Source organism: Coccinella septempunctata, chromosome 1, assembly GCF_907165205.1.
Source record: "Coccinella septempunctata chromosome 1, icCocSept1.1, whole genome shotgun sequence".
In the NCBI taxonomy this organism is placed as follows: domain Eukaryota; kingdom Metazoa; phylum Arthropoda; class Insecta; order Coleoptera; family Coccinellidae; genus Coccinella; species Coccinella septempunctata.
The window spans coordinates 29,126,367-29,149,590 of NC_058189.1; the positions used below are offsets into that span (position 1 = coordinate 29,126,367).

General features: G+C 36.1%; 1 protein-coding gene across 3 annotated transcripts in view; it reads right to left on the reverse strand.

Moving 5' to 3' along the window:
- Positions 1 to 23,224, reverse strand: part of LOC123318393 (dynein axonemal heavy chain 8-like) — a 1,393,903-nt gene that overhangs the window by 79,987 nt on the left and 1,290,692 nt on the right. For all 3 annotated transcript variants that reach the window (XM_044905013.1, XM_044905020.1, XM_044905005.1), the window contains 3 exons: positions 15,549 to 15,788; positions 5,600 to 5,838; positions 1,322 to 1,582 (listed from right to left, as the gene is read on the reverse strand). In XM_044905013.1, the coding sequence (XP_044760948.1) occupies positions 1,322 to 1,582; positions 5,600 to 5,838; positions 15,549 to 15,788 (740 nt within the window). The remainder of the gene's footprint in view (positions 1 to 1,321; positions 1,583 to 5,599; positions 5,839 to 15,548; positions 15,789 to 23,224) is intronic.

A 23,224-nucleotide genomic window follows, 5' to 3' on the forward strand; every position in this document is an offset into this window, starting at 1 on the left:
GTGGCAATTCCAAATAATAACAATCTTCTAGATAGACACACTGAAAAAATTTCAAAATACAGAGATCTCGAGGAACAAACCAGAAGACAGTGGAAGCTGAAAGATATCAAGACCATCCATATTGTCATTTCATCTACAGGCCTGATACCGAAGAAACTACTAGAGAACTTGAGGAAACTTCAGTTGGACGAAAATATCTATAGAGTCATGCAGAAGGCGGTACTGCTCGGAACGGCGAGAACTGTACGCAAGTACATGGGGAATGCAGAGGAACACCGTCTGCTCCGACAGGAAGTGCGGGTGGAGCAGGAATCCAACCTACAGCAGGGAGGCGAGGAGCGACCCGGACCCGACCACCACCACGAGCCCGAAAACCTGGAAAGGGCTCCAACAGAGCTTAATCCTTTTGATATCTGAGATATCTGGGATAAGTGAATTTTCCTCTGGAGAGGAGTGTGAAAGCCGCAAGGCTAAAGTCATAATAATAATAATAATAATAATAATAAATACCATCGACACCAGGAGAAGAGTTAACGTTGAGAGCTGAAAGGTGGGCTTCAATGACTGCGGGGCTGAAAGTAGACTCGGTTATTTCCAGAAAATTCCTGTCAACGTTCAATGGGGGAAGTTGGTGGGTCCCTCTTGTGAAAGAGGCAGCAAAGGTATCAGCCAGCATGTCCGCTGTCTCGACGAACTTCACTCTCTTGGGCTAATAAGAGAGACCCACACAGACTAGGCAGGCCACGGAAGGGATTAGGGAAGAAAAAAATGCCCAAGGCATTCGAAAACGATCCAACTAATAGCGAGAAGACCTACGCCCCTCGAGTTGATAAATTAGCAGTTGAATTAATGTACAGCGTTCCCCTCGAAGTAACAAGGTACTGAAAGCAAACTAAGCGAAGCAAAGTCAAACAGGTATCACGCGCAGCTAGTGGGATATTCGGCGCAATGGACGTGGGTATATCCGGCAAATATCAAACACGTCAGAGTAAACAAGATAAAAACAGAAAACAAGAATCCGGTTGAAGGGGTTTAATTTTATGGAAATGATTTTGGATTTCCTACCTCTGGAAGCACAAGAACCACCACTCATAAAGTCACCACGAAAAGATTGGTATTTCCTTCAGAAAATGAATTCAATTGAGGAGTAACTCGCAGGATGTGCTCACGTCTAGATTAATTTTGGATTGATGTTGACGAGAAAACTGTCGGGTATAGTTAGATTGCCGACAATGTCTCATCGAATTCGTAATCGATAATATGCCTAGCCATTGTTTATTGATAGTGGTACCACTGCTGATTCCAAAGTTACTCTACTTACCTTGCGGATTGAAGAATCCAGCCATCCAGAAACATGGTGGACGTCCCTTAAAGCACCATGTCCTGAATTGCACGTCCCTGTCGAGCAATTCTGTGAACCAGAAACCAAGGGTCCTTGCAGCCCAAGAACCTCTCATCCAAACCGCTGGCACCAACGCATCATATATATTATCCAGAGCATCTTGTAAGGACTCATTCATTATAATTGTACCTTCTATAGCCAGAAGAAGGTCCTTTAAGGTGGTACGTACATTACCGATAACTGAAAATACAACAGACGAATGAGCTTTTGAAACGGTGGCCAACACGCTGACAAGATTACATTTTCATTGTGGATGAAATTGGATTTTGTAGATATTATTTGGGGCAATGAAGTGCTTTGAAAAAACCACAGCTCCAGAGAACCTAATTTATTATCTTTTTATATAATGTGTACTCTTGTATAGAGTTCATTATGTTGTTTTATGTAACATTTTATTAAGTTGACTTCAATTTTATCACACTTTTTTTATTGTTGTTAGCTATCTTTATTATTGTTTTGACTGTTTTTGTGTTATACTGATAAATCTTTATACGTTCATACAGCCTTGAAAAAGTTCGAATATACGGACGAAACGTCGGCATTTAGTTCCGCTTAGTCTGCCCTAGCTCCTGTCAAAATACTCAGCATGAACAACCAAGGACGTGATTTTCACTTCATTCTACAGACTTTGTTATGTAGAATTCTGTGGCGTAGTCAAAAATTTTTTCCATTCCTTCACTTCTGTGATATGGTAGGTAGTAGGACTTTTAATTTTTTTGAAATATAAATCCTAAGTTTTTTACATACATATTTCAATTCCATATTTTTTCCTGATTCAGAATATATAATAGATATATGTCATGCCTCTAATTTTCCTTTCAATAAAAAAACTGAACAAATACTTCTTATCAGTAGGTAGGTATATATCTTGTAGAAATCAATAAGATGATGAAAAGAAGGGGACTAGATCAAATTGGAACGGAAACCGAACGCCTGGAAATAAAACAATATACAATCTGATCAGCAATAAACTCAAAGCACAACTGCAGAAAGCAAAAAATAAATCAATAACCACATAATATGCAACCAAGTTGTCAAGATATGATAAATCGATCTGGAAGCCAATAGAAAACAGAAATAAACCAGTCACAACCGCAACACCTATATGAATTTGTCCAAGACCATGGGCGGAAAGTGACAGAGGGAAAACATATCTTTTTGCACAGCACCTGTCAGAAGTAATCAAACCACAAAATGAGGCCTAAGTTCAGGAAGTAGAACATAGAACACAGGACCTGACAGAACCAATCACTCTTAAGAAATGAAGAAGGTTATAAAGCTGAATATAAAAAAGACCCCGGTATTGACCTCATTACCAATAAAATGCTCACAGAACTACATGAAAAAAGAAAAGTTAAATTAGTGTATCAATGTATCAATGCTATGATCAGATAGAAGAATGAGAATGAGAATTGTATTATATCCTTTCAGACATGAATCACTTATGTATAAGACATGTCAATCAGGAATGCAAAGGCAAACAAAAGAAAAGAGAAAACAAATATTTTCGAACCAAATCTACGTATCAACTCAATTTACATTTTGAGAATTATCTATAAATGTAAAAAGAGTTTTCTAACAGAAGATTTTTAACCTCTTTTTTGAAAAGACTGTGGTCACGTATTTGTAGTCTTTCCGGCAAATGATATAATTTATTGCCAATATAAAATGGTGACATTCAAATTTTGATGATCTGTGATTGGGTATACTAGAGTTTTATTATGCCTAGAATCATATTCATGGAGGTCGATGCATCTTTTGAGACAATGAATGTTCATCTCAACAAACAATAAGGAATTCGATATATGAGAACACGGAAAACTTAATGTTCTACGTTCAATGAACTTTGGTCTACTGGAATCCAGGGGCTTCATACCAAATAGAAGACGTAATATTTTTTTCTGCGCCTTAAAAACGTCCCCCGCCTAAGATGAACTACCTCACAAGACCGTCTTGTAATTCATATGAGCATATGCAAGCGAATAATATATAGTTATCAATGCTTCCACAGGTAATGAATTTTTTCTTTTTAGGGCATAAAAGGTGCTGCTCAGCTTTTTACGGACTGAATAACCAGGATTGCGCCAATCTCATCTTTCGTCTTTCATCACCCCTAAAAATCTCGCATGTTTAGATGCTTTAATATTTCCAGTGGAAATAGTTAAGACCAACTCGTCCACGGAGCTTCTTGTTTGAAAGTATACCAGGTCGGTCTTGTTCACATTCAATATAATTGTATCCCTATAACACTATTCCATGAAGGAGCAAACAAGAATCGAACATATTTACTTCAGATCTGAAACATTCTTAGCTGACACAAGAAAAGATTTATCGTCCGCGAAGAGAACGATCAAGACATTCAACAGAAGAACATAATACCTTATTGTAAACTCATATCCAACAAACAAGATCGAGAAAAACAACTATTCAGTTATCAAACAATCATTAGATCAAAAAGTTATCACAAAAGATGAATATAGAAAGATGGTTAGATATAATAGTGTCCCTCCTAGATTGTATTTGTAGATTGTAGTTGAGCCTCAGACCCATAGTGAGTTGCATAGATCCTTCATACAGTGGTGTTTCCTATTATATCCATAATTTGCTTAGTTCAGTTTTGTCCAGTTCAACATACAATTTAGATAAAAAAGAAGTATATACATCTATACTTCATTCAAATTTATTTTAGCAGTCGGTTGGCCATGAAATAATTTTCTCAAGTTTTTGTAACTAGAACGAAGTTAGGTTGGCACTCATGACATGTCGTTAATGTCATAACGCCGTTGCCACAACTAATTATCAATTTTTATTACAAAAATTCGAAAATGCCGAAAGTGATTGAAAAAAGAGACAGGGTTTCAGGAAGTGCTATTTAGAATTCAGGTCCGCTCATTAAAATAGTTATACCCTGATATTATAATATAAAATCCACAACGTCAGACGGTAGCGCACATATTCAATGTAAGAGAATCTATATAATGTTTCATCTGAATCTAAACGACTTATATTTAAGCTGAATATTTCCACAATCAGAAAGATTGTGAATGAAGAGGATGACAAAGAATTTCCTTCTATTGGGAGACCCAAAAAAGTGGTGGCATTTGAGAATTTTATGTTTGAGTGAATTAATGCGAAAAGTTTACTACAGGATTTTCGATAAATGTCATCGGAGAATAAGTTCCCTAAAATAGATTTTTCTATTTTTCATTTGACTTGTCCTATACAATGTAAATGTCTTAAGGTACTAATAAATACCTAATTATTATTATTACACTCGTTATAACATCAATGTATTAAGATGAATAGCCACAAATACGCGCAAGTTGCCCTGTTACTTGTTTATTCATGTGAAATTTTTGTTCAACGGTGATGTTGCATCTTAACTTGAAACTTCCTTCAATTCCTTTTACTTATATTGATGCAAGATGATTTTTGTTGAAGAATTTAACATTCTTGTAATTATCTGATAATTCCTTCGGGAGATACCCATTCCCAACCACTGCATCATATGCATTTCATCTTCGGGTTAATATTTTTGAAATCTACAACTGATGTAAAGTAATCAAACTTTAGCCAAAGAAGATAACGAACATTAACTCTCCTCAAGCTAGTGCATATTATGATATTATACTGATCTCTTGTATTTTCCATGCAAATAACTGGATTTGGTATGCCTTCAATCAGTTTGTATAAACTTCAATTATGTTCGTCACATATTTTCCGAAGAGATTCGTCATTGTGATAAAATACGTAATAACAGAAACTTTTACGTAGAACGGGCAACATAGCGTTGATTTAAAACCTAAAAATGTTTTGACAAGCTTCATAACCCCACATTTTCGTACTATACAGAGTGAAATGTGTCAAATTCCCATGGCCAACCGACTGCTAAAATAAAATTGAATGAAGTATACATATCATCTATCTACAGATTGTGGGTGTGAAATTCGTCCAGGAGTTTTTTAGAGAACGCATTATTTGAGTTAGGTATATAGTGTTATACGTATTTTCTTTTGTGTTGAAGGAAGAAGTTGATAAATTGGTCCTAGAAAGCGGGCAGGTACATCTTGTAACTAATACAGAACTGAAATATAAGTTAACAAAGAAATTAGTTCATTAGGTTTGGAAGTGTTCGTTCATAGTTCATCAGGTTACAGAAAATTTTAAGTGGAATTGTTTAGTCATTTATTTCCTCACCTTTCTGCATTCTATCGATTTCCTGCTTCAAAAATATATTCAGAGGATTGTATTGACCCATAATTCGGATTCTTTCTTTCACTTCGAATGGATCGTAATTTGGCGGCATTTTGCTCAACATATCGATGGCTTGTCTGGTCACGGAAGATTCTCTGGTTTCACCACCACCTCCTCCAGATTCTTTGGGTTGTATGGATAACATTTGAGATAGCATATCACTCGTAGTATTAGTCTGATAACTAAAAAAACATCAAACTCTGAATAGTGTATATGTTACCGGCAATGTAATCCGGCTTTCTGAAAAGGTCAGGCAATGTATCGATTGTCTAGTTAGCCTAGACCAGTTCCATGCATACAAAAAATATTGCGTTACCATAGCAACGAACAATAACTCATTTGAAGTGTCAGTGTGAAGTTTGAGGCCCTAAAAAATAAACCAGAGTTGCGCAATAAATTAAAAGAAAGAAGATGTCCACAGAGTTGTGGAAATCGAAAAATTGGAGTATCGAGCCATCATCAAGTAACTGTATTTGAAAGGGTTAAGAGGTAAGCATATTTACGAAGATATGCTTGAAACCCTTGGTGATCAATGTCTTTCGTATGCGACCGTGAAAAATTGGAGTGCAAAATTAAAAAGAAGTAAATTTTCCATTGAAGATGATGACCGATCGGGAAGGCCAGTTTCTGTGTCAGTCCCCGAAAATATCGATGCAGTTGATGATCAGGCCGTCGAATTGCGCTAAAACGGATATCTGAAGCACTGAATATTTCATACGAACGCGTTCATCATTTCAATTTGGATATGAAAAAAATTGCTACAAAATGGATCCCCAAACGTTTGAATGTTGACCAAAAGCGTGCAAGGGTAGAAGCATCGCTGTTCGATTTGAAAACAATGTAGACTTCTTAAACCGAATTGTTACTATGGATGAGACTTGGGTACATTTCTACGATCCAGAAACAAAACAACAATCGATGGAATGGCGACAGTCTGGTTATCCAAGTCCTAAGAAGTTTCGTGTCCAAAAATCTGCTGGAAAAGTTCTTGCTTCAGTTTTTAAGGATTGCCATGAAGAAATCATGATTGATTTTTTGGATAAGGGTAGAACAATAACCGGAAATTACTATTCGACATTACCGACCACTCTACGGAAAAAAATTAAAGAGAAAAGACGCGGAAAGCTACCCACAGGTGTTTTGACAGCGCCCCTGCACGCAAATCCCAAGGTAATAAAAGCTGTGGTGGTCTGGTTTGCAGAGCAAGAAGAAACATTTTTTTTGAAAGGTCTAGAGACGTTGCAGGTTCGCTGTAATAAATGTATCCAATTAAGAGTTGAGTGTTGAGTAATAAAATATTCTGTCATTGAAATTTTGTTTGGTTCCATAGTAGACTGGTAGAATAATAACCGGAAATTACTGACCACTCTACGGGAAAAAATTGAAGAAAAAAGACGCGGAAAGCTATCCAAAGGTGTTTTTTTGCAGTGCAACGCCCCTGCACATAAATATCATGTTGCCATGCAAAAAATTCGTGATTTAGGGTTTGAATTACTAGAAAACCCCCCTTATTCACTATATTTGGCTCCATCCAAATCTGTCATCTCTTTTTTCAAGTGAAAAAAAGTTTGAAAGGTCATAAATTTTCTTCCAACGAGGAGGTAATAAAAGCTGTAGAGGTCTGGTTTGCAGAGACAGAAGAAACATTTCTTTTGAAAGGTGTAGAGACGTTGCAGGTTCGCTGTAATAAATGCATCCAATTAAGAGGAGAATATGTTGAGTAATAAAATATTTTGTTGTTTAAATTTTGTTTGGTTTTATATTAGGCTAAGAATTTTTCAATATATCCTCGTATATAGAACACCTGGAAAGGTCAGGCAATGTATGAAATATTATTCATTGCATCGATCAACGGCCGATCAACGAGTGTTCATTTTGAACAAAAAGTAATTATTAAATATATCGTCTAGGATCTGAAAGCTGATGAATGAATGATTTTCAGTTTTTAGTTGCAATGATTTCGGAACGACTTTACTATTTACTATCAATAACACTGAGTTAACAATCAAATATTTTGAGAAATTATGGCATTACGTACCATTAATTTGAAATACCAGGTGGCCAAAAGCCTGGTTTCAGCTTTCTTCAAATATTGAATTGATGTGGCCGATATCTGATGAAAATCCATAATTGAACTTATATAATAGGTACGTTTTTCACAAATGAGTTTTAAACCACGACACGTGATTCGCTCTCACGATAGCATCATCTGTTCAATTCAATATTTGAAGAAATTTGAAGTTAGCTTTTTTTCCACCTATTATTTCAAGTTATTGGTACGTAATACCATAATTTCACAAAATATTTAGTTCTTAACTCATCGTATTGATAGTAAAGTAATTCCGAAATCATTCCAACTAAAAACTATTAATAATTTTTCTTCAGAATGGATTTTCAGATATCTCTCTATCTCTTTATCTCATCAAAAGAGGAAACGAAAAAAAAAAAACATTTGATATATCAAACATAAAATAATTTCAATAACATATATACTATTCAGTCTACATAATAGTACATCGAATGATAAGTATTTACCCTGTGTGATTTATGAAAGAATAACCGTATTTGATATTCAGGGTTTAATATTAAAATATAATAGTGATTGGCGACGTTTCGGGCAGTGCCCTTTTTCTAGTCTGTAAAAAACAATGTACACAATGTAGAAACAACAAGAACAAACAAACAATTTATAAGTATTATAAAATTTTAAAACTTCGTTGGATAGAGATCTAATTCTTTTATTACCTTTGAAATAATTTATTTTAAGTTATTTCCCAACTTGTTTGTTGGATGTCATTGGGGTTATGATCAACCCCTTCCAACTTATATAGGCAGAAATGCAACCGCTTTAGTTCGCCCTTCAGCCGGTGCGATTACTTTGGGGCGCTAGAGTCGAGTCGTGTTACTATAGAAATCAAAAATAATATCTTTGATAGAAATCCTACATAGATTTTCAATCTATGAAATACTGTTCTGATGACAGATTTATTTTGGCGAAGTTTTTCCAAGAAATGTTCTTATTTTTTCATTAATTTGTTTGACTAGTGGGAATCATATACGTTCTTCTAAATCCGTTTCTTGCTTTAGTGGTAAGTGATTGCTTTTTTGATAATTATGTTTGTGTAATCATGAAGCTTGGAATTTGTCTGCTCACCGATGGCTGAGGATAGTATAAGTTCTTCAGTATTTGAAAACTCAACATTCCTTCAACAAATTTTTATCGAAAATGGTTTACCAGAAGAAACAGAGAGTTTACCGAAGAGAAGACTTCGAATATCCAGTCAACAGGAGCAATTACAAGAATACCTATAATTCATTTCTGGTTTACTGTAATAGTTATGTCATTATATTCCTAACCAATATCATTTTCTGCAGAACAACTCCTTAGAGATATGGTTAAAGGTTTAATAAAAATTCCGCTTCTTCCCAAACTGCTCTTATTTTATTTTCCAATAATTTGTACTTGAATACTTTTACAACACCCCCTGCAATGAAGTCGTTTTATTAGGTGGTATACCTTTTTAGTTCCACGGTGGGTAATTTCAGTCTTCAATTTCAATTATTTTTGTACCTACAATTCAATACTTGAAAAAAAATCACGATTCATTTTTCAATCAACAAATTTGTCTGTACCTAATGTAGTATCTTTAGTTTTGTTGCAAATGAATGAAATAGTTCCATTTGTGAATTACAAGTAAGACGACGCAAAGTCTATTGGGGTTCAAAATTTCAAATCGAATGAATAGGTTTTGGCCCGCTACCTACGACCGATGCCGCAGAGCAGTAGTTCCGATTTCTGTCGGTGCGATTTTGGAGCAGCGCTGTTGTAGTGCCTAGAAATCATAAGCTTTGTTTTGGTTCGCACTTGAGGCGGTTCCGAATCGGTTCAAAGTAGTGGAGCAGCAATGGAATGGGAAGCTACACGCATGCTACGCGCGAGCTTACGCTGAATAAATAAATGTGCGACTGTTTTGAACCGTTCTGGAACCGTCCTAAAAGCGAACCAAAACAGGCCTATAGATTACAAACATTGTCAATAAATTTAGTACGGGAGTCGGACTTCTTTTCGTTTGGTATTTCTATGGTTATGATTTTAAATTGTCCTGGAGTTGTCACGTCAATCATGATTTCTTCTTCTTGTTTGTTTTCGTTGGTCGGCTTATTTGAGACTGTTCAGAATAGTGGAGTAGATGTTGTGAAGGTATCTAATGTCTGATCTGTCATTAATGGATTTTTCATTTTGTTTTATGTGAATCATTTCGAGAATTTCTCTAGATTTCTTATTTTTTTCTCGGTCCAACACATAAAGTCTCGTCATAATTGAATGTATGTCCATTCTCGGTTTTGTGCTTGTAAAGTGCTGTTTGTGTTTTGGAGTACTTGTGTCCTTTCAGTCTGTCTTTCAGTTTTTGTTCCGTCTGTCCTATGTATACACCCTCACAATTATTGCAATTGATCTTATATACCGCATGAGATGTTTCTGTTAATGGTGTTGGTGATTTTAATTTGCTATATAGTTGTTCAATTTGAATGTGTGGTTTATGCGCAATTTTTACGTTGCTGTAGGGTTTCAAGATGTTTTCTATTTTTTCAGACAACTCCAGGATAATTTAAAATCATAACCCCAATGACATCCAACAAACAAATTGGGAAATAACTTAAAATAAATTATTTCAAAGGTAATAAAAGAATTAGATCTATATCCAACAAGTTTTAAAATTTTATAATACTTATAAATTGTTTGTTTGTTCTTGTTGTTTCTACATTGTGTACATTGTTTTTTACAGGCTAGAAAAAGGGCACTGCCCGAAACGTCGCCAATCACTATTATATTTTAATATTAAACCCTGAATATCAAATACGGTTATTCTTTAATAATAGTACGTATATACCATCCAGATAAGGTAATGAATTAACACCTGAATAATATTATTTCGCATATTCCCGGCAGACTAGCAAGAATTAATTCTTATAATTATTCATTGCCTTCCTCTTAAGGCATTATCACTTTTATTATATTACCGCTGGTATAATTTCTGCCGTGATCCGAGCATGACCCAACTCCTCGATTACTTTCACGCTGTTGCCCGCAATATGCGAGCTGGCCTACACATAACACAAATGATGGCGTACTGAATAAGAGGAAATATGGGACATATGCTATTGTCTTCGTCTTGGTTACAAACTGAAAGGGATTGAATCGGTTCCTGTTCCATACTGGATGGCACTCTTGAGTTACTGCTTAGTACTCAGTAGCACGTGCCAGTGTATAAGGGTCTGTTAATTTCAATTCCAAACGTTAAAGGCAAGATAGCCTGGACCGGCTTAATGTGGAACAGATACAGGAAGTGATTAATTGGGTTTTTTCCTAAAGGACCCCGCACACGTACTTAGGAGAAGCGGGTCCAGTGAATTTTTCCCATTTTTACATATTATATTTATATCAACCCTAAGAACTATATATCAGATTTTCACGAAGGTCTTACATTCGGTTTCTTTAAAACTTATCTGTAGTTGAGATTGATGTCAAGGAATATAGGTTATCATTCAGTATAATTATAATGATAGGTATTGACGGTCGGTCGAAAGGTGTTTATATTCAGGAATGTACAGGATGGACATAATTCGGTGTCACCAATCTCCTCATTTCATTACGAAAGTTCTGATTTCAGAAGTGCTCGTCATTTTCATATTCCGGAAAAGTATATTCAACGTAGCGTATCGCATCTCGGATTCACCCGAAGCACATTCTATAAACCAGGTGCGTGATCGCATATAATGTGGCGAGAGCAGTGAGCAGTCGAGAAATATGCATTGAGATTACTCGTACCGAATAAGGATACTTCTTGATACTTTGATTATATTGTTTGGTAAATTTGGGGTGCACAAGTACAGGGTATTTATATTTATACAACGGAATACCACCTGTAGCAGATTGCGTAGCAAAAAAAATAAATATTGTGGTTTTGTACGTCGCCATTGCTTGTGTCATCAACGAAAAGAATTTCTGAGGCTTGTATCAATGAAGTTATTGCGCGTATCAATGAAGTTATTGCGCGTTTCATTATGGAAGTGCATAAACATATGGCATAATGATCGTCGATGGTACAGATTTTGTAGGAAACTTTACTCTTCGTCAAATTTTTTTCCAATTTATTGAACATTTCAGAACCTGTTCTCTCAAAATAATTATTTTTGAATTGTTTTACCCACAAATTTTGAAAATATGTTTTATTGGGATAATAATGACGATCCGCTGAAAAAACGTATTATATTCTTCTCCCCATTCTTCCTTTTTTTTAAGCAGAAACTATGATACGCTGAAGACACCGAGTGACCTCTTTCTGAATATTATAATATTTCTTGCTTAGTGCTTTCGGCTATAGGACGTCGAATGAGTGCAGCGGCGCTAAGGATAGTGTGATTATGTTCTTTTGAAAACTGGATTATACAGGGTCAATCTTGTGCCAGGGAGATTTGGCTTTTGATTTATTTTTCGGTATGCATGCCAAAATAATGGTCATCATCGTAGGACAAGATAAGTCTCTTGAAACATGAGTGACAGTGGTATACCAGTATAAAAGTATGCTTTCTGGTTTTTTCAAAAGGTGACCACGTTACTTTTGACGCATTCATAAGCTTGGCCACCCACTTCTGAAATGAATTGAAGATAAATATCATTCTCAGACCTCATAACCTGCGAGACGATTGAATTGTGCATTTGATTTCCTTTGCAAGAGCAAAGTAGAAAACGATACCAGTTTATAAAAAATATGAAGTAAGTTTATTGAATACACCAAGTAAGGAGTAGTTGAAAAAAGGATCACTGAACCTAACGTTTAAAATGATTTGAAGAGTTATGAAGTTCAATAGTTATACCATAATAGGTATGATACGAAAAAAAAAACGCAAATTGAATTTTGAAGAGAATTTATTATAGGCCTTAAATATTTCCATAAAAATGAAGACTACCGACTAGTTCACTAGTAGAAGTATATGTACAGTATATATCCAACACACAAAAAAGTTCAGGGCATATGCCATTTGAGAAAAGGGTCTTATTGACTTAAATGATGAATCCACCCACTTGTATAGTGATCCGAAAAACTGAAAAAGACTTAAAACCTGATCGGGAATTCAATTAAAAAAAAACCGTTCCCTAGAACGGTTTTCAGATGATCTTTGTTTAAAACCATCCTGTTCATGAAATTCGTCGGAAAGGAGGGGATTAGGGAGGCATGCAGATAAATTATGACTCCTTTGAAAAAACAGGGTATTATGGTGTTTCACCATTTTCCTCCAACCTATAGAGTTGAAAACAATTTCAGCTTATTCACTTAGAGTCGATTCCGCCAAAGTTTAAATCATTCTCCTAACCGGTAAATTTCTGAGTTATCGAGCACTGTGGACTTAGCGTATGCTCTTTCCTTATGATTGTTCATTCTATAGAAGAAGCCCTAGAAGTCTAGAAAATCCATGGACATGCTTATCAACAATTATTTCAGTGTCTACGATTAGATAATATGGACAATATGGTACTTATTTTCATTCGAAAAATGGTTCGCCCCAGTACAACATGAAACATGCACACTGTGCGTATTTTACCCTAATTTTGAACCGAGCATATTGAAATAATACAAGACACTTCCAGAGCAAAATTTATTGGTAATAATAGTCCCAGAGCTAGCAGCAAAAACAACTACCTCATAAGTTACCTACATAAGTTACCAAAGGTTTGAATTGGCATTTTGGTTCAAATTTATAATGTGAACTTGAAACCGTCCGTCTGCCGTGCGAGAGTGGTCGACTTGTTAGATAAAAAAAAATGAAAAGATGAGAAAAAATCGATTAGAACTTTCCAATTATTACCAAGATGAATGTGGAATCAAAATAGTCTGGGATCTTAACTGAATTGAAATCGTAAGCGTATGCCATCCAGGGTGGTCGCACTTTTGAAACAGACGCTGTAAAATATAGCAAAAAGACGCCATCAACTTCCTCATAAGTTACCACTGCCATTTTTGCGTCAAATTTTCAATTAATATATCACTAAACGAAGTTCAGGAAGAAAACATTGGCAGACGGTCGCATTCTCAAGAAAGACGGCCTAAGAGTATTACTACCTGAGGCAGTTAGTACGCCTAGATTCGCAAAATTTCTCGCGGTTATAACCATTTCTGATTTTTCCCGATTTGAATGATTTCTATCGTAATAAGATCTAACATGTATGTAGGAAAGCGCCATCAACTTCTTCACAAGTTACCTCAGTTTTTCTTGCGAGATCCAGAAATTATTTATAATTGTGAGTTATGAGGAGTAATGAAAAAATCTTCGAGCTAACGATTATTTCTATTCTATTAATATGTAAAAGGTCCATTAGTTCACAACATAAACATAGAGTTCGTCAAGTAGAAATTTTATGTAAAAAATGAGCAATTTAATTGACCTATTATATTTCGTGGATGTTGTTCGGAAAACAGGAGCCAAAATACAAAAAAATTCAGCCGAAATAAAACATACATTGAAAAATCTGAAAAGCTATAAAAAAAAACAATAAATAATTGTTTTCTAATAAGAAGTATTGAAATAAAAGTGCTAACTCCACAAGTTAATTATTAATTCAATTAATCTTCATCACTTCTCGCACTGTAGAATACTTATATTTTTCTATGTCTGGAGTTGGGTCTTCACATATTTCTTGAATTGTAGAAGGGCTCTGTTTGTGTGGTCCGATAAACCATTTCAGTTCATATCTTCCATCAACTAGCAGACTGGCATGTTTTCCAGAATAAAAAAAATTCGTATGCACTAGTCAGATTTAATTTCAGATGGCGCAACTTGAATCACCCTTTTTATTTCCTTTGTAATTTTTTTTTACGGGGTTGCATTAAGCATCTATCACAATTTTCTCCTTTCTAAAGCTTTATCTGCCTGTCATGCTTCAACAGGCAGTGATTATACATTTTAACTTATATCTGTCAGAAGTTTTTTGAATTTCTTCCCCGTTTTTTAAATTTTCTACTGAATAACCACTGGTATATCTATGGAAGAGGATTCCCCAATATAAGGGTCTTGTAGCGTTCCTCGAACAACCGAAGACTTGAAGAATCATCACTTGGAAGACTGGACCTGGTCGAAAGACCCTTCCGGTCAAAAGCAAAATTTGGCTATTATTAATTTACCACTGAAGGCATTTCTAACGACGAGGATGATCCTCCACCAAGATCAGCAGAACGTTTTTGTCGCAGAGATGATATTGTTTGTCAGGGGTTGTTTGTCAGGGGGTGGATTTTGCTATGCTGCATGAAAGATCGTATGGTCTCCTACGACAAGTATTTTTTTCAATTTTTTTTTTCCGCAGGTAACTGAGATATCTGCTGGCCTAAAAGCTCTGGGACACCCGGTATATATATATATATATATATATATATATATATATATATATATATATATATATATATATATATATATATATATATATATATATATGTATATATATATATATATATATATATATATATTAATAACTTTCAAATATATACCTCTTTGTACCTGGAAACTTCATACTTGAAGAGAAGGAAAATAAAGTAAACTTTATTTTTTAAGTTTCCTTGATGTATATTTTTCCCGCTAATGTTCGATTTTGATGAATAAACAAAAGGATGAGAGGAAAGTTTTTCAAAAAAATTGGATGAATTTTTTTTTTTTTTTCAACATTTTCTGTAAGCGATTTAGCTAGGCAACGATGTATCAATGAATTTACTATATGGCATATATTTGTCTTTATCACTGAATAACATATGAACGTTTATATTTCTTCCATCTACCCAAACTTAGACAATGACCCTGAAAGCGCAATTTCGTTGTAGATAAATATAGTCATAGAACTTACGTGATATCTGCATTTGGATGCAAGCCATATACTTGGGGAGGATCAGTAGGTGCAAAAGTGTCAATGTGGCTCAGATAGTCGGAAATCTGCTTGAATTTCACTATTTTATAACCTTTGGCGAACTCAAAGGTTGGCTCGAAAAGACCATCGTTGAACCAGAATCTGCAGAAAGTATTCAGTAATCTCTTATCGTAATCATCAGTAACTCGTCCACCATAGTGTACCTCCCCCAACATGTACCTGAAATATTTTTATTTGAAAAGGTTAATATGTATTATTGAGAAGCAAGAATATGGCAAATATGTATATTCTACTGCACTATATTCTTCAAAACATTTGGCAACGTGTTGTTTTATTGTGGGATATTCTTCAGAATTTCAATTTTTATGGAATAATTAACTATTACTGTTTCTACTTTGAATACATTGAGATTAAAGAAATATCTTGAATTACAATACTTTATTATGGATCACAGGAGAGGTGAAACACTTTTAATTCGTCCGTTTTTGGAGCACCTAAACCCCTGTTCAACAATGTAGGCACAGGGTGATTCATTGCGAAATTAGGTAGGACAAACGGAGATTACCGGGATGCTTATGAATAACCCATATTCTACGGGTCTCTTGTTCTTAAAAACCAATATACAGGGTAATTAATTAACTTTCTCTATTTTTTCATTTAATCATAACTTATTATAACATTATTATATTATAATATGTATTTGGTTCGTATGGTGGCACAATGGTGATTAAGTCTTATTCCAGGTTCGGCTTCGGCCTCAAAAAACAAATTAGTAGGTTTCGAGTCGAAACAATACTCATTATATTTTGAAATTTTATTAACTAATTTACGAACTAGAAAAGACCAGAAATATTTAATAGGACTCTATTGGTTGTTTCTGTACACAAAGTTTTCACTTATTAACTTTGTCAAATCTACGAGTAGATGTTTCGATAATGAGGTGGCACAGAATTGAAAAACTATGAATTATTAATTCTAAATGATTCTTTTCCGGATTTGATACAGGAAATCATCAATTATTTCTCATTTTCCTAATTTCTCGATCCCAATATTATCGGAAAACGAGAGAAGAGGTTCGTATTTGAGACAAAGGGACTGAAGAGAGTTCGGGGTTGAATATAGAGGGTTGTGCCCATCAAGAATCTTGATCAGCATACCGAATAGGATAATTTCGCAGTTTCATCTAATTTAACCGAGAGCCGTTTTCCATGCTAATGTCGCGGCGTCCTTTTCCAAACAACATATTCTTAGTTTATATAAAAATAACGTTGAAACAAATATACATTTCGAAGGATACACATAAAAAAAAATGAGTGACATCTCGTTGATTGCACTGTTATTTGCATTGAAAAACATGAACTTGCATCTTGATTTTCTAGTCTCGAATCCAAGAACTGCAAACTCTATCACAATATCCAAGTCGGAGTGATGCGAGTCCTCAAGTGGCATCACTTGAAAGCCCACTGACGACGGATACGTTGAGGTTTATGACAATATTATTTCCAAGCTCCTACCATTTCAATTAGTTTGGGAATTGAACTGCCTCAATGAATTGTAAATGAAGTAGGGTGAAGCAATAATCGCGAAATTTTTAAAATTTTGAAAAATCAATTTGGAATAACTGCCAAAAGTTACTTCAGTAATGTTGATAAAAAGTTACTATAAAAAATTTTTGATCAAATCACATATTCTTCCGGCCTTTGGAAAACGAAAAGAACAAAAAAAAATCTGCGTTGGAATTGTTATTAATGTTTGAGCGATGTGATTTGAAAGATCATCACATATTCTTCCGGCCTTTGGAAAACGAAAAAAACAAAAAAAAAAAATGCGTTGGAATTGTTATTAAAGTTTGAGCGATGTGATTCGAAAGATATATCGTATAATACAATCTTTTATAAAACTTATCGCCTTATATTAGTCCGATAGATCGATAGTAAAATTACGCAATAAAAGAAGCTCTATTACGGTGTCAACTTTAATCCCGGGAAAGGTAAGTACTTCTCGATGGCTCACTTTGGTCACTCGCATCTTACGTCTTTATATTAGTACCGGTAATCCAACCTCGAAATTAGGGGAACTGACCAAATTTATTGTCAAGGTTTATGCTTCCTCAAGGTTTTGAAATGCCACTCACCATGTTTAAATGGTTCAAAGCATGTGGGAACCACCCCCGAGCAACGATGCCATCGCCATCCCTTCCAAATGGAACACCCCCACCCCGTCTCAACCCCCGGATCAGACCAGCCGAGTCCAAAAACGCACCACACGCCGACCCCAACCGGCACAGGGTGGACAAAAATACAATAGTTTTGTGTGGGCTCATAAAGTAACGCATAACTTTCTTTATTAGTCAAATTAACAATATTATCAAAAATATACAAGGTTCAACAAGAATTTGTACACCGTTTGGGTTACTGTCGAATACAGCAAGGACTGCAGTTCGAACATTTATGAAGTCATGTATTCCATCAATAACATTACAAATATTATAGAGTTAGGAAGATAGGAAACCAAGCGACTTGCGGTAGCACCACCTGGTGGTTCAATTGTGTTACTATGATGCTAAGAAAAGTTAAAATATTTATTCGATGGCCATTTGGAGAAACATAATTTGACTTTCGTAAGATTTGAAGAAACATGGCCGTTTTTTTTTCTGAAAAAAGAAATTTCTTCTCTGATGTTCGATGAAATAAGTCTATGTGAAAAGTTGCACATTGACGATCACCACGTTGCCTATGAGTAAGTGGTTGGACAAGCTGAGGATGGTATGAAAAAGTAAGTCCAAAACTTCAAGTGAAAAAGACAGAGCAATACAAAGTACTTGAGAAACCAACAGGTCGAATTTGGAAATAATTTTAAACTTTAAATCTGATTTTCTCAAAACCAAATAAAATGCACTCGTACTCCTAGGCTCTTACAGACCGTTTCGTGAAAAATGAGCCCTCTTTTATATTTTTGATTCGGAAGTTGGGGCAAATGTCTCGCAAACTTTTTGATTCATTAATTGAATGGCTCCCCGCTTTGGACAGACAGACATTCAACAATTCAGACACTACAATTTTATACATTAGAATTGATACACGTATTTCAATTTATCACTGAATTTTATCATATATAGCTGGATATATGTATTATTATGTTGATATGCAATTCATGTTATTAGTGAAGTTATTAGCATTTTGGTGTTGACTTGTTATTCTTACATATCTTTACCGACATACAGGTTACACCTATGTAAATTTGTTTTTAATTGTGACTCTGAAAATTCTGTAACTAATATATAAAAGAATTCTAGAAATATGTCGTATCGAATATTTATTCATGTTAATTTCTGATAAAAATAGTATTTCATTAATGTTAATTGATTCACAACAATGTTTAGATGAAAAAAACATCTTGATCACAAAACTAAGGCCAATTTTTGTTTTGTCGCTCAGGATGTTTTTTCTGGTTTTGATCAAGTCTATACTCGAATTCAATAAAAGGAATAGAATTCGAATTTTGCGCCTCTTTATCGAGGAATAGAATTCAAATTTTGCGCCCTTTCATCGAGGAATAGAATTCGAATTTCGCGCCCTGCAATTATGAAATAGAAAACTGTTATTTAACAGTTTGACAGTACGATTTCAGCCCCATCTGATTGTCAATTGTGTGCAACACAGGACAAAATGATCTCGGTTTTTAGTACTAGCGATATGAGGCTGTTTCCTATCTTCCTAACTCTATAATCTTTGCATTACTATTATTATCATATTGTATCAGCGTCCACCCCGTAATCCGAAAACCGAGACAAAATGGTGGCGCTCCACCCAAAAAAAACGACGGCTACGTCACCACCCGAAAGCAATTCCCCCGCATATTAGACCGCTATTTTAAAATACGGTAAATTAAAACCAAAAATCGACGTGCCTCAGGACTACGTCCCAAAACGGTCCGCCCAGCCAAAACTGACCCGCTTTACACCTCATGGACACAGTGTATACCTCGGTTACATTATCAAATTAATTATTCTTCTATTCAAAATGCAATCCCTGCGCTAATTAACGATAGAAAAAAAAACTAAATGAGGACTAACGACGAGGGCAAAAGTAGCATTGAATATTAGAGGTCCTAAATAAACGTAGCATCTCTGAGCACATCATTCATCTTTGGCACGGTAAGTATAAATTTATTGTATCTGGTGTCAAGTCTATGGGTCACTAAGTGTTCCGAACTCAGATTAGTTTTCGTAAAAAGAAGAGCTGTGTAACAATACAACTTATATACATCAAATACACCTGACAATTCGTATAATTCCTCGGTAAGACAAGTTATCTCCTTTTTGAAGACTATCTTAAGGATCCATTTTTGTTGTACAATAATTCTGTTGATTTCTTTTTTATATGCGGCTCCCCAAGTTATAAGACCATATCCAAGTTGGGATTCAACGACAGAATGGTACAAAATCAACATATGCTTGACATCCAAAATTCCAGCCAAATACTTAAATCGAGAAACCAAACCCCTCAATTTTCGAACTAGGTAATTTATATGTTCATTCCGCCTGAGAAATTAATCCATGACTGAATAGTGGGAATCCAAATATTTACACTTATATGTAGGCTGTATTTCAATATGATTCTTCATCTTGTATTAAAAGTGGTCCAAAATCTGGCAAAGACCGTCGGTCATTTATTCATTCCCTGCTGTATCCCGTTACCGGGAATAAATCTACAAAAAGAAGAAGACAAAAAAAAAAAAAATTCGAACAGACTTGTAACTTCTTAGTGCTAGTTGCGACTGTGTGCCCTCCTATGACTAAAGAGACCCAACCGTGACCTGCAGATCCTTCCACACTCAGGGCATGGATAGTCTCCAACCAGATCTGGCCGCCGCTGTATCCTTCTCGATTCTCCATTATAACTGTGGACCAAAGACCTCAACTGTAACCTGTCTAACGCTAGTTGTTCCCAGTTATGATTAGCATTAACTGATTTTAGGGATTGATGTAGTGTATCCTTAAACCGCTTATACTGGCCTCCTGGTTTCCGAGCTCCCTCAGTGAGTTCGCCGTATAGAGCTATTTTGGGGAGTCTTGTGTCTTGCATCCTCAGAATGTGGCCGCTCCATCTGAGTCAGGCCCTCGTTACTTGAGTCTCAATTGTAGTACAACTCGCGCGCTGCAAGACTTCTGCATTCGAAACTTTGTGGAACCATCTGATGTGCATTATCTGTCTTAGATGACGTTGCTGCGTCTGTTCAAGCTGTTTAATATGTCGCCTGTAGGGAGTCCAGCTTTCGCTTCCGTAAAGAAGCGTTGGGAGGACCACTGCTCTGTAAACAGCTGTCTTGGTCTTCAGATTAAGGTCGTGATTTTGGAACACTCTGTCCTTCAGCTTCCAGAATGCCCGTGATGCCGAATTGATACGGTTGTGTATTTCCGTGTCAAGGTTAGCCCTAGTATTTATGAAGCTTCCCAAGTATTTGAACTGCTCGACCTGTTCTAGAGTTTCATTGTCCAGGCTGATATCTATTTGAAGGCTTTCTGGCGGACTTACCAGGATTTTGGTCTTGTCAATATTGAGTCTAAGGCCTAAAGCTTCGTATATATGTTTATAGGTGTCCATCATTATCTGTAGATCCTCTGAGCTGCTAGCGATGAGTGAACATTCGTCTGCATATTGAAGTTCCGTGATAAACTTGGTACGGGTTTTTGCTCTGAGGCGCTTCAGGTTGAACAGGCCTCCATCAAATCTGAATCTTATCCCAACACCTCTTACGGGCATGCTCATGTCAGCAATTATCGATACAGCTATGGCGAAAATATTGAACAGTAAAGGCGCTAATACGCAGCCTTGTTTTATTCCAGAGTTGGTTGAGAAATGGTCGGTTGTAAAGCCATTATGCTGTATTCTAGCGGTGTTGTTGGTATGAAGGCTTTTACACACTGCTAGGAATTTTTCGGGGGTACTCCTAGACGTGCCATGATTTTCCAGAGCGCTCTCCGATTCACCGAGTCGAATGCCTTGCTTAAATCGATGAAGGCTGTATAAATCCTTGATTGTTGTTCACGGGCCTTTTCTTGTAGCTGTCGCAGTGTAAAAATTAGGTTGTAATGAACCCCAGTTTTCTGAGGAAAATTGGAGTTCATCTTAGTACATTTTTTTCGTTTTAAATTTCCGTCTTTGAAAATATTTTAATTCTCGAATATTCCGTACGTTCATTCCGACGGGCAGAGTAAATGTAAAAAACCGCTTATCTGTATTTCACGTTGTTTTTCTTACATGCCGCTGAAGATTTCAACGTTTTTCATCTGTTGATATGCGATAAACCGGAGCTGACGACGTTTTTCAGTCTTGTCGTATTCTGGAATTTTCAGATTTTTACCGTGAGAGGGGATATGCCTATAAAGGCGAATTTTCCCCCCGCGACGGTCACTTTTTCGACTTTTCGACTGTTACTTCAGTTCGTCGGCTGACTTTTGAATTTTACTTCAGTGCTTTCCTTTCGCTTGAGTACATTTCGCTTTCTAACGTGGTTTCTAACTTCTGTTATAAATTCAGTTGATTTTCCGTAGTTCTTTCGCCGTTGAAGATAATCATTTTTGTGTTATTTGCATCAGTGCTTAGAGTTAATTTTTTAGTTTTTCTTTTAAATCCTTTGAGTTTCGAGTGCTTGAAACAAAGGAGGTAGGTCCCCGTCTGTACCGTTCAGTTTCTTTGTTAGACCTACGCCGTTACTTCTTTAACTTTGACACTGCTGTACTGTATCGTTTCCTGTTGTATTTTATCGTTCTTTACCCTGTTCGCGTTCCGCGTCATAAGTGTTAAATCCGAAATCTCTTCTTTTCTGTCAATCATGGTGTGCTATAACCCTTGGGGCAGAGAATAAGAGATACCGCACGTTACTGAGGGGAAAGTTCCGTCAACCCCCCTGTCCGCGTTCCGCGTCATAAGTGTTAGATCCGAAATCTCTTCTTTTCTGTCAATCATGGTGTGCTATAACCCTTGGGGCAGAGAATAAGAGATACCGCACGTAATCAGTGAAATCCCGTAGTTGCGTTAAAAATAGACATCTTCTTCGCTGTCAATCATGGTGTGCTATAACCCTTGGGGCAGCGAATAAAAGTCTCGAACCGACCCGCCCTTATTGTGTTTCATTCCCGGAGAAATACAACTACACACCGATACCGTATAGCAAGTCCTTAGCCTTCGTCAGTTCTGGTCGGCGCATTTTTATTGAACCGTTAATTTTTCACTACACCCGGTATAAATTTCATAAAGTGCTCGTGACCGGATAAGATTTCCCGAATGTATTTTCACTGATAGAATCACTCATATTTTATATCACACATATCTCCCTTTGACATGTGATTAGTTTCCGAAGTTGTGAATAAACTTTTACATAGTTCGATTTTGACTTCTTCGTTGTCGCTACTACCCTAGACAACACCGAGCTCTGTCTCTGGCTAGCAGCTACCCTGGTAGGTTTGCTATTCTTCCTATTGAAAAGAATAGCTGGCGCTCGAGATTAAGGCTTCTCCGAGAAACGCACGTTACAAAAATGGCGCCCGAGCAGGGACCGTGCAAAATCCAGTAGGAAACAACAGAGGTGAGAAACATTAACCGGACAGTGAGTGAATTCCCGAAACAGTGAGTAAAACCTAAGAACAGTGA